Source organism: Micromys minutus (assembly GCF_963924665.1).
Source record: "Micromys minutus genome assembly, chromosome: 19".
NCBI classification, from domain to species: Eukaryota; Metazoa; Chordata; class Mammalia; order Rodentia; family Muridae; genus Micromys; species Micromys minutus.
In genome coordinates, this window is record NC_137954.1 from 24,620,685 (window position 1) to 24,631,689 (window position 11,005).

General features: G+C 55.4%; 1 protein-coding gene across 3 annotated transcripts; it reads left to right on the top strand.

The window, feature by feature from the left end:
* The first annotated feature begins 5,352 nt into the window (after window positions 1-5,352).
* CTDSP1 (CTD small phosphatase 1) lies at window positions 5,353-11,005 on the top strand. Of its 3 annotated transcripts, none has more exons than XM_080933415.1 (7): window positions 5,353-5,917; window positions 7,191-7,339; window positions 7,753-7,857; window positions 7,994-8,050; window positions 8,593-8,724; window positions 8,869-9,001; window positions 9,446-11,005. In XM_080933415.1, exons 1-7 carry the CDS (start codon window positions 5,851-5,853, stop codon window positions 9,466-9,468), a joined length of 666 nt encoding a protein of 221 aa, XP_080789541.1. In that variant the 5' UTR covers window positions 5,353-5,850; the 3' UTR covers window positions 9,469-11,005. The 3 variants fall into 3 exon arrangements, with proteins under 3 accessions (XP_080789541.1, XP_080789539.1, XP_080789540.1); XM_080933413.1 differs by having other exon boundaries at window positions 5,360-5,917; window positions 8,816-9,001; XM_080933414.1 differs by having other exon boundaries at window positions 5,375-5,917; window positions 8,632-8,724; window positions 8,816-9,001.

Consider the following 11,005-nt stretch of genomic DNA (forward strand, 5'->3'; position numbering starts at 1 on the left):
GTAGTAGGAAGGAGAGTTCCAGGCTAGTAAATACCGAGACCACCTCAAACAGAACTGCTACGACACCACTGTTTCCCTCCAGCGCTTGGAAGATAAAGAGTTCTAGGTCATCTTGTTATAAAGTGAGTCCAAGACCAACCTGGGCTACCTGAGAGCCTGTCTCAAGAAGGAAGTAAAAAAGAAAGAAGGGAGATGGAAGAGGAAGAGGAGAGGAAACAACCTGACAAACTTGGAGGGAGGGAAGGTAGGACTGGAAGAAACTTTAAAAAATTGAAATAGTCCAATGTACCAAATGGTAGCTCTCCTCTGTTCCAAAGCGCTGGAAAATCTAAACGTCAAGTCCTGAATCCTCCAAATGGCTCCTACTCTCTTGTACCTGAAACTTATTTCCAAGTAGTAAAACCTAGAAATGGTTCCTTCTCTTTCAGGAACCAGGCCATAAAGAACCCAAAAGTCTGTGCCTTCAAGGCCCAATTCATTTGCCATCTCCCCAGGGAACTGGGCTGACCGGACTCCCACGCTGCACTATTAGGGTTCCCTACACTCTTCTCTCAGCTCCCCCTAGGGGCAGGGACTCTCCCGAGAGCCTAGGCCCTGTAGTCCTTCAAGGGCAAGCGGAACTCTGGTGAGAGGAGGGTGCTTTCTCTTGGGGCCGCAGAAGCCTCCGCTGCGTAGAGATAGGGAGTAGGGACGTGGGCGGGGAACCCCCTCCTCCGCAGTAAGCGTCCCGGCACCCTTCGCCCAGTGTAGACCTAGTACTTTGCAGACGCTCCCTAGGCAGTTTCTAGGCTCCCCTAAGTCCCTCCTCCTGACTCCGGTTCCTTGCACCCTAGCCTAGAACAGTCCAGAGCTGCACGGAGGAAGGGGTGTCCAGTGAGCCTTTTCCCAGGGTTGAGCCTGTGGGTGGTTCGCTGTCAGAAAGTAACTCCCAATACCCGGAACCCAGCTGGGACGGCTGTGGACGGGACGCTCAGATTGGGGCGCTTGTTTATGAAAAGAATTTCCTCTTTCTTAAAAGGGCAACGAAAAGAGTGGGGCCCAAAAGGAACGGCGAAGGGAAAGGGCTGGCGCCACCTGAATAGCAGTCAGAGAGGTGCCTGATCCTACAGTACCTCGCCGCGCCTTGGTGTTTGCTGCTGGAGAAGATAGGACCCGAGATAGCATAAAGGGGTAGGGGGCTGGCGAAGAAAGCATCTCCCAGATTTCCCTTCGGTTTCTCCTAAGTGCCCCCCCCAAACTTGCTGCACATTCTGGCAATTCACTTGGCACTAATTGGGTGCTGTGTTTGTTTTTATTTTTTTGTGATAGAGCCCTGAGTTAGAAGCGGAGGAGAGGTAAAGTCCTGAATTAAAGAGGATGTCAGCTGTCGAGGAGCTCTTAAGGGAAGGGGGTGGGAGGGCTAAATAAACTGTGGCAGGATGGGGCCCGGCACAAGGCACCCTGAGTTTCGGGCACAGGATTTTGAAGCTTAAATAAGACAGGGCTGTCGGGTGAGCGTGTCAAACTTCTTGGTTCTCAGATGCTGTGGAATGGGGTTGGGGGACCCAGAAGGAGGGAAAAGCTGATCATGTGAAGAGTTAAGTTTTAGGAGTTAGAACTGAGTGCTGAGAAGGTAAGTGTGGCTCCGAGCACTTTCTGCTCCTCCATGCGACTGAACTTCCCAGCACCTCTGACAGGGAATGACACATGGCAGCTAAAAACGGCCTGGAGCTCCAGCTCCAAGGAACAGGACACTCTTCAAGCCTCCAAATCTCAATGCTGGCTGCATACACTAACACATGAGTAAATCTTAACCGAGCACTGTGGCACACTCCTTAATATCAGCGCCCTGGAGGCCAGCCGGCTTGGTCTAAGTAGCAAGTTTCAGTCCAGCAAAAGCTATACAGTGAGACTTGCTCTCAAAATTAGTAATAATAATAGTAATAAAAAATTTTGGAGTTGGGGCTGGAGAGATGGCTCAGTAGTTAAGGGCACTGACTGCTCTTCCAGAGGTCCTGAGTTCAATTTCTAGCATCTACATGGTGGCTCACAACCATCTGTAACAAGATCTGATGCCCTCTTCTGGTGTGTCTGAAGATAGCTACAGCGTACTTACATATAATAAATAAATAAATCTTTAAAAAAAAAATCTTGGGGTCAGAGAGATGGCTCTGCACATCACTGATCAGTCACCATTCCTGAGGATCAGAGTTCGGTCCTTGGGACCCACATGGGTGGATTCTGTAACTCCACACATGTATTGTGACACATAAAAATAATGCTTTCACCCTGCACACACCACAGAATTTCTCTGTGTAGCCCTGGCTGTCCTGGAACTTGCAGAAGGGACTGGCCTTGAACTCAGAGATCTGCCTGCCTCTGTCTCTTGAGGGCTGGGATTAAACCAGGGCCCAAGGTCAGAGATAAGGCCAGCCATTTCCAGCTGGGGGCCATTAGTGCTCTGCTCTTCCAACATCTTACACACTAACGATCCCAGCCCCAAAACTCAAATTAACTTTAAGGAAAGAGGCCCAGCTTAGGGCTTCCCTAGGAGCTCGATAGGACCTAGGTAGGAATGTCTGCCACATACCTGCTTCCCAGGAGCAGGCTGAGAGCTTTCTACCAGGCCTCCCATTTGTCCATCCGCAAGTGGGGAGGTGCTGACGGGAAGGACCCTTGTCTCGGCTGCTCTATTTATCCTGCTTTGTCCTCGGATATCTTAGTCCCCGGATAGCAGTTCACACTGTTGTTTTTCTTGGGGATGGGTATTAAAATAATAATCGTGGGGCTGGAGAGATGGCTCAGTGGTCGAGAGCACTGAATGTTCTCCCAAAGGTCCTGAGTTCAATTCCCAGCAACCATATGGTGGCTCACAACCATCTGTAATGGGATCTGATGCCCTCTTCTGGTGTGTCTAGTGTACTCATATACATAAAATAACAAAACTCTAAAAAATAATAATGGGGGCTGGAGAGATGACTCAAGAGGTTAAGAGTCCCTGCCCCAGAGGTCCTGAGTTCAATTCCCAGCAACCACATGGTGGCTCACAACCGTCTATAATGAGATCTGGTGCCCTCTTCTGGCCTGTAGGCATACATGCAGGCAGGATGCTGTACACACAATACATAAATCTTAAAAGAAAGAAAGAATAATCGTAATAGATTGTTTGGGTAAAGCTCCTCACCAACTGCTGGAGCCATGCTCCCCTGCTAGGAAGCAAAAAGCCCGCCCCCACCCTCTGGACTGGCAGTGCGATTCTCCCTGTATGGCACCGGAACTGGGTGAGAGTCACCCCGAGCTTCCGGCAGAAGGTGGGAACCCATCTATGCTCTCTCGCTCCAGACGGGAGCCCCAGCTAAGGCCTGGAAGGGGGTGATAGGGCTTTATTTGGGGCGTGTTCTGAAGACTGGCGTGAGTTTAGATGGCAGGTTCCTGAGCGTTGGGGTGGGGTTGGGGTGTTAAGGGAACGACAGGAATTAAAGGCAGCCAGCCGCTTGGCCCAGTCGTTGGACCCGGCCGGGGCTCATTCAACTTCGGGTCACACATTTCCTTTTGGGAACAGTGCAGGCCCAGCTAAGAAAGCTGAGGCACCCATGGTGGGCCTGGCCAAGAAGAGGTGCTCGGAGAAAGGTGGAAGGGCCTGGGCTGGCGCCTTCCCTTTCCCAAGCTGTCCTCTCTTCGGTCAAGAAGGCAAAGGGGATCTTTCCAAGGAGTCCGCTAGATCTCGAGTGCCATTAAGAGCATGCGACCCAGGCCACCAACACAAGGGAGGCGAAGACCTTGGGGTGTAAGGAGGACAGCCCTGGGGCTCTCCAAGGGCAGAAGGAGGGGTCAGGTTCAATGCCCCACACTCCCTGCTGGTCAGAGGCACGGAGCTGCTGCGCACGCAGACAAGCGTCTCAAGGAACAGCCCGCTCTCTGCTGGGAAGCCACAGGACGCCCACCCCACCCCACCCGGCCACAGTGCCCAGGGGAGGAAGTGTGGCGTGCGTGTCAAGGCTTGGCATTCGTGTTTTTTTTTTTAAATTAAGGCGAATGAAAAGAACTTTGTAAGACAGGAAAAATAAAAAATAAAAATAAACGAACCGCAAGCTAGAGCTGCGGCGCAACTGGGGGGCTTCCTGCGAGAAGAGTCTGTATGCAAACGCAGATCCAGGCTCCGGCTGGGGTGTGTCACCACAGATCCGGTGACTCGTGTGTTTAAAAGCTGAATGGTTGCAGTCTTAGGCGCTCCAGGGCGGGCGCTGGGCCCTCCCTCCGCAGGCGTCCCCTGGGCACTTGGGACACAGCCAGCCCTAGAACTAATAATCACAGATAGGGGCGGTGGGGTGAGGGTGGAGGGCCTCTAAACAAGGTGGTATTTCTTCTAGTTGGATGGGATTTGGCTCTGCCAAGGACTTGGAGGCACGTTCCAAGCCGAGGGAACAGCACGTACAAGATACATGGCCCTGACCAGCAGAGGCTTTGCTTCTGCCGAGAAACGCTGCTTGGCAGGGGAAGAGGACTAGATTTGCTACGGGACAATCGGTAAAGGTAGACGCAGAGGTGGAATTTTCACATCCTGAGATGTTCTCGAGACTGCAGCGAGTGTTCCCCGTTATAGATGGGTCACGAACATAATTTAGGGCTGGAGAGGTGGCTCAGCCGTCAAGAGAAATTTCTGCTCTTGCAGCTCACCTGAACAAGTCCGGGTGCCAGCACACACACCGGGCATAACGCAACGACTGCCTGTAACTCCAGCTCCGGGGGATGGCGCCCTCTTCTGGCCTCTGAAGGCGCTGGCACACACATACACAGAAATAAAAATCAATAATTTGGTGAGTTTGCGTAACTGGAGCTAGCAAAGAATGCTTTTTTAAATTGGTTCGGAGAGCCACAACGTTAGACAAAAGGCCCATTGTAGGGGCGGTGAAAAGGCTTAGGGGGTAAAGGTGCTGCTGACAAACCTGACCGCTCCCAAATAGTGGCGAAGAGAACTTCTAATCTCCATTTGTAGAATGTGTATCCTTCTCCTCACACACACACACACACACAAAACTTTAAATTTTTTAGGGGCTGGAAAGATGGCTCAGGGGCACTTGTTACTCTTAAAAGGACCCCATTTCCGTTCCTAGGGCCCACAACCATCATTAACTCCAGTTCCCGAGGAATCTGACGCCCTCTTCTGGCCTCAGAGTGAACTGCAAATATGTGGTGCACATATATATTTACAGGCCATACACATACAATATTTCGTGTTTTTTTTTTTTTTAATTAAACACCCATTTTACAGAAAGTTAGCGCCATCTCATTTTCCAGTGGAACAAACGGAGGCAGCTCATGTCAGCACTTTGGAATGCGCGGAGGTGGAGCCGCGTAGTCCTCGGGCACTCCCGGACCCGGGCGCTTGGGGCGGGCCTCTGGCCCGGGGCTCCGTGGCCCGCAGCGGCGGGTTACTGCCGTCCGCTCTGCCACGCAGCCGCAGAGGCTCAGTCTAGCCAGCACACCGCAGGAAGAGAGGCGACGCCCCCTGGATCTCCGCAGGAACCCGGCCCGCCTCCCAGCCCGCCGGGCCCCAGAAGTGATGAAAGCTGCGGCCGAGTCCCAGCCGCGCCGAAGCCGTTGCCCTTTTAAGGGGAAGCCTTGAAACGGCGCCCGGGTTCCATGTTTGCATCCGCCTCGCGGGGAGGAAACTCCATGTTGTAACAAAGTTTCCTCCGCGCCCCCTCCCTCCCCCTCCCCCCGAGAACCTGGCTCCCCTCCCCTCCGAAGCTCGCGGGGATCCCTCCCTCCCACCCTCCCCTCCCCCCCGCGCCCCGATTCCGGCCCGAGCCGGGGGGGAGGCCGGGCGCCGGGGCCAGAGTCCGGCCGGAGCGGAGCGCGCCGGGCCCCATGGACAGCTCGGCCGTCATTACTCAGATCAGCAAGGAGGAGGCGCGGAGCCCGCTGCGGGGCAAAGGTATGCAGGCGGCGGGAGAGGAGAGCGGGGCTAGGGGCCCGTCCCCGCGCCGCAGTCGCTGCCACTGTCCCGGGCGCGCGCCTCGGCCCAGCCCGAGCCCCCGCCAGTGGGGCCAGAGAGAGTTTGAACTCCGCGAGAGTCTGAGGCGCTGGGCGGGGCCTGGCGCCACTAGTGCGCTCGGATATGCTTCTAGTAGGGAAACTGAGGCAGAAGGCATGCGAGGGGCTAGTAGGCTGCCGATTCCCGGGCGTCGCCCCCTCCCCCAGTTTGGCGCCAATGGGACTAGAAGGTGGGGGTGAGGCGGCCGCCTGGCCACCCGCTGAGACTCCGCCCCCTCCAGGCTGAGGTCTGGAAGGGGTGTCGAGGTGACAGCGGGCTGGGGAGTCTTGCAGGGATCTCCCGCCAACACATAACCAGGTTCCCACAAACTTGGGCGTCACGCGTGGAGGTGCGGACGACACCCTCGGAGGCAGAAAGCCTTGCAAGACAGACTTGGGGGCCTTGTGTCCAGCTGGGCACGCAGCACCTCGGCTGCAACAGGCTAGGCCGGTTGGCGTCGGGCCTGTGCACACTCGCACCCCCCCCCCCCCCCACTGTAACGGGCGCCACCCGTCTGTGCGGAGCCTCTGAGGCTCACCCCCTCTCCCCTGTGTGGATTTTAAGATTGGGAAGTCACTCGGGGTTTGTCCACAGTTCAGTCCTAGCTCTTGGAGGGGCTAGGGGCAGAAAGGATTAGAGAAGAGGCTTGGTGGGGTTAGGTCTGTCAATTAGACAGGTCGCTGCCTCTCAGTAAGTCTAAGGTTGAGATGGGGCGGGGTGAAGGAGGTGGGGCCGGCGGGGCTGTCAGCCCCGGGACACTGGCCTCTGGGCCCGGGCTCAATGAGGACTTTGGACTCACTGGGTAGACAGAATGGAGGGAGAGAGTGGGAGTGGACAATGGGGCCACGAGCCCTGACGGTCCTGAGCAGGGGCTGTTCTGGTAAGGTCCACTCGTGGGGTCAGATGATTGAGAATCAATCGTGAGAAAAATCTGTCCCCTCCTCAAGCCACCTACTCCTTAAAGTGGCTGCTTTATAACCACATCAGATTTCCTTAAGTCGCAGAGTTGTCGGGGGCCCTGGAAGGGTTTTTTTCTGGAGGACAGCCAGCCAGAGCCACCCTGGCGTGTCTCCTGATGGAGGGAGAATGCTCAGGTCCTTGTGCTTAGGGACTGAGACCCGAGTGCATGCAGCCCCTGCAGGCCAGTGTTGCCCACGTTCACTTCTTGCTTCAGGTGACCAGAAGTCAGCAGTTTCCCAGAAGCCCCGGAGTAGGGGCATCCTCCACTCCCTCTTCTGCTGCGTCTGTCGAGATGATGGCGAGCCCCTGCCTGCCCAAAGTGGGGCTCCCCTGCTGGTGGAGGAAAATGGCGCCATCCCTAAGGTTTGTGGTGATTAGGAGGGAACTGCAGGTGCACGGGGACCTAGCCATAGCAGGAAGTAGACTTGGCCGAACTTCACTGACACAATGGCAGACCCTAAAATGTGCAGAGAGAAAGCATGCTTGCCCACCAGGTCCTGCCCTTTCCCTACTCCCACTGCAGCCTCCTAGCCCAGAGTTACACCTTGCCTGAGATCTGAGTATATCCCCTTCTTGGTGGGAACTTTATGAGGTGAGGAAGACGGATTCATATATCTTACCCCTGGCTCACAGTTTGCAAGACCCAAAGCCAGGGAGCGGGCGGAAGGTCTGGTTTGGTCCTCAGCTAAGAGATCTGGGGAGAGAAGTCTGTGGAGGAGGTGGTGGAGGGAAGCCCGTGTAGGAGGTGCCCCTCCCAGCCCAGCCCCTCCCCACAGCACACCTCAGTCCAGTACCTGCTTCCCGAGGCCAAGGCCCAGGACTCAGACAAGATCTGCGTTGTCATCGACCTGGACGAGACCCTGGTGCACAGCTCCTTCAAGGTGGGCCCAGCCCAGCAGCCTTCAGCCTACAGTATCTTAAGGGGGGGGGCCTGCCCCAGCCAGGGAGGGAGGTCTGTGCTGGATTTCCACCCTCGGGATTCCTTCCCCTCCAGCTCCAGCGACTCTTTCCTTACAGCCGGTGAACAACGCTGACTTCATCATCCCCGTGGAGATTGATGGAGTGATTCACCAGGTAAGGGTCAGAGGGATGTGGGCGGTTTGCTATCTGCACCGCACCCAAGATACCTCCCCCCAATCTGAGAGAGCCCCCCTACATGAAACATTGATGGGGCATGTCCAAAGCTCAAAGAGGGTGAGAACCCAAGAGTACCTGCTATTCCAGAGATGGACCCAGACTCCCAGCCCTGCAGACTGGGCTCCTTCTGGTCCTGTCTTGTGAAGCTATCTTTCCCCCTCTAACCCCCACTGCCCGGGACCCAGTTCAAGTAATTCAGGATAGGTTGTGGTGCTGGCCAGCCTGTTCTCCATTACTTGGCTCGGGGGCCGGTGCCCTGCAGCGTTGGGGTGAGAGAGTTAACCTGGACTCCTGCATTTGGATAAAACTAATGTGGGAAAGGGAGTGACTCCCGTTAGGTGAGGTGAGGCCACCAGAATCACATTCTGATCCTCTTTAGGAAGGGGGGGGGATGGTTGGAGCAGCTTGTGGCCCAGCCTCTCTGGACTGTCCTCCCTCCTTCACCATCCTTGTCCCCTTTTTGTTGATCACCCCCTAAGCCCGTGGGCCAGCAGCCTCCTCACTGGCTCGTTCCCCAGGTCTATGTGCTGAAGCGGCCCCACGTGGATGAGTTCCTGCAGCGAATGGGCGAGCTCTTTGAGTGTGTGCTCTTCACCGCCAGCCTTGCCAAGGTGAGCCCTTTGCTTGGGGTTTGGGTCCACCATACCCTCCCACCCACCCCTGGACCTTACTCACTCTGAGGTGACTTACCCCCTACCCCAGTATGCAGACCCTGTAGCAGATCTGCTTGACAAGTGGGGAACCTTCCGTGCCAGGCTGTTTCGAGAGTCCTGTGTCTTCCATCGGGGAAACTACGTAAAGGACCTGAGCAGGCTGGGCCGAGACCTGCGGCGGGTGCTCATCTTAGACAACTCCCCCGCCTCCTACGTCTTCCATCCAGAGAATGCGGTGAGCACACGTGAGACCCAGCGGCTGAGACAGAGGACCAGAGCACATGGGTGACGGGATCCCCAGCCCTACGTGGGGTGGTAGCAGGAGCTGGAAATGTCCTATTACCTGTGTCTGCTCACATAGTTCACTCTGCCTGAGTGTGAGTGTGTGTGGGGGGGGGGGGTCCTCACCTCTGGCTGGGGTCCCCATCTGACAGTCTTCAAAGCTGCCTGTCGTGACCTGTTAATGCGATAGGATGAATGCAGTAAGTCCCAGTTAGGATCCTGCTGAGGGAATCACTGTAAGCTTAAGCTTGTGAACATTCTGCTTGCTGGTTATCTACACTGTAAGCTGTCAAAAAAAAAAAAAAAAAAAAAGTCCGGGCCAACATGGGCAGGGATTGGGCTGGACAGGGGGCGCCCCAGCACACCGGCCCTGCTCACTTTCTTGTGGTCTCTCCAGGTTCCAGTGGCCTCGTGGTTTGACAACATGAGTGACACTGAACTACATGATCTCTTACCCTTCTTTGAGCAACTCAGCCGCGTGGACGATGTCTACTCAGTGCTCAGACAGAGGCCCGGGAGCTAGTGAGGTGTCTTGGGGCCAGGACCTGCCCCTCACCAAGGCCCACGCCTCTTCCCAGCAGACTGTGGGCACCTGCCCGTGCTGTTAACAAAACCCGAGGGCTGTGTCATGGTCATGGCCCTGGGGAAGAGGTGTCTCCTGCCCTGCCACGTTGCATGGAGGACAGTGAGCACTTGGGCTCCTGTGTCAGTGCCTTCAAATTTCTTTCCCTCTTCTTAGGGGACCTGGGGGGGGCCTGCCTGCTGCTCCCCACTTCTATCTTCTCTTCTCCACGCTGCCGTGTTTCTCTGCTGCCAAATTGGGACTCTTAGCCCCAGTTCTGCTTTGGGGGTAGGGGCAGGGTTTTTGCTGCCCCATGCCTTGGTCCCCCCCACCTCAGTCTGGGAACAGTGGACACCCAAGTGCCTTGTATAGAATCCTCTTTATTGGTCAGCTTTTCCCAGATCTAGGCTGACCTGAGAGGACCCAGTTTCTCCCCTTCCCCTCCTCCCTCCTGGGATGATGATGCCTCACCAGCTTCTACATGGGAGGGAAAGGAAGAAAGTCTATTACAATACACTTGTAAAAGCTAGGGACCTTCCTCGGGGAGAAACACTCCCCATTCAACTGGTCCTAGGCTGACGGCTGCTCCTTATTATCACTTATGCCCCAAATCTTCCCAAAGCCCTGGGGCTTGGCGGGATGCCCCCATGGTGCCATATAAATATGTATATGTGTATATAGATTTTTAAGGGAAGGAGAAAGGAAAGGGTGGGAACAGACACTCTTCCCTTGACCCTTCCCTGGGCCCAGAAATTGGGGGAGGGAGGGAAAGGATTTTTACACTTTTAAAATGACTATTTTCTGAATGGAACAAGCTGGGGTGAGGGGCCAGACCCCCCCACCCCGTCTTTTATCTGCCCCAACCTTTTTACTCTATTCATTCAAAAAACATTTATTGAGTACCTCCAGGGCCCAGCAGTGAGCTAGTCCCACCAGCTTAGTGGGAGGGGGGGTCTCTGCTTCATCCTTGGTGCCTCATCCCCAAGCCCCAGACTTTACGTGCCTTCAAGAGTGTCAACAGGAGGTGGAAACCTTCTTGTGGGGTTCAGGAGGTCTCCAAACCATACCAAGCTGGCTCCCCCTGTGCCAACTCCCCCTCCATACCCCTTACCCTGTGCAGCCTCCTTCATGGCCCCCTGCTGGCTGGGGGCAGCTCCCAGGTCTCTGCTATCTCTGACTTGTGTTTTTTAAAAGCCCCTCCCCATACCTGCTGAGTCTGGAGCTCAAGCCCTTAGGCTCTCTCCCCTGATTGTGAGGGCTAAGTGCCAAGGGCGTTGGTGAAGGGGGAGGATATGGTTGGCCGGGATCAGATGACCTTCCCAATTAAGTGCCTTCTCTGTGACCGAGCACCTCAGTGTGATGAGAACTAAAGAGAAAGCTAGACCCCCCCTCCTA

What these genes read in the sequence shown, in the direction of transcription:
- CTDSP1 (XM_080933413.1), top strand. Translation starts at nt 5,851, where the DNA reads ATGGACAGCTCGGCCGTCATTACTCAGATCAGCAAGGAGGAGGCGCGG. An exon ending in TCACCGCCAGCCTTGCCAAG is followed by an intron (nt 8,725 to 8,815) that starts GTGAGCCCTTTG and finishes CCCCTACCCCAG; the next exon opens with TATGCAGACCCTGTAGCAGA. An exon ending in TCTTCCATCCAGAGAATGCG is followed by an intron (nt 9,002 to 9,445) that starts GTGAGCACACGT and finishes TGGTCTCTCCAG; the next exon opens with GTTCCAGTGGCCTCGTGGTT.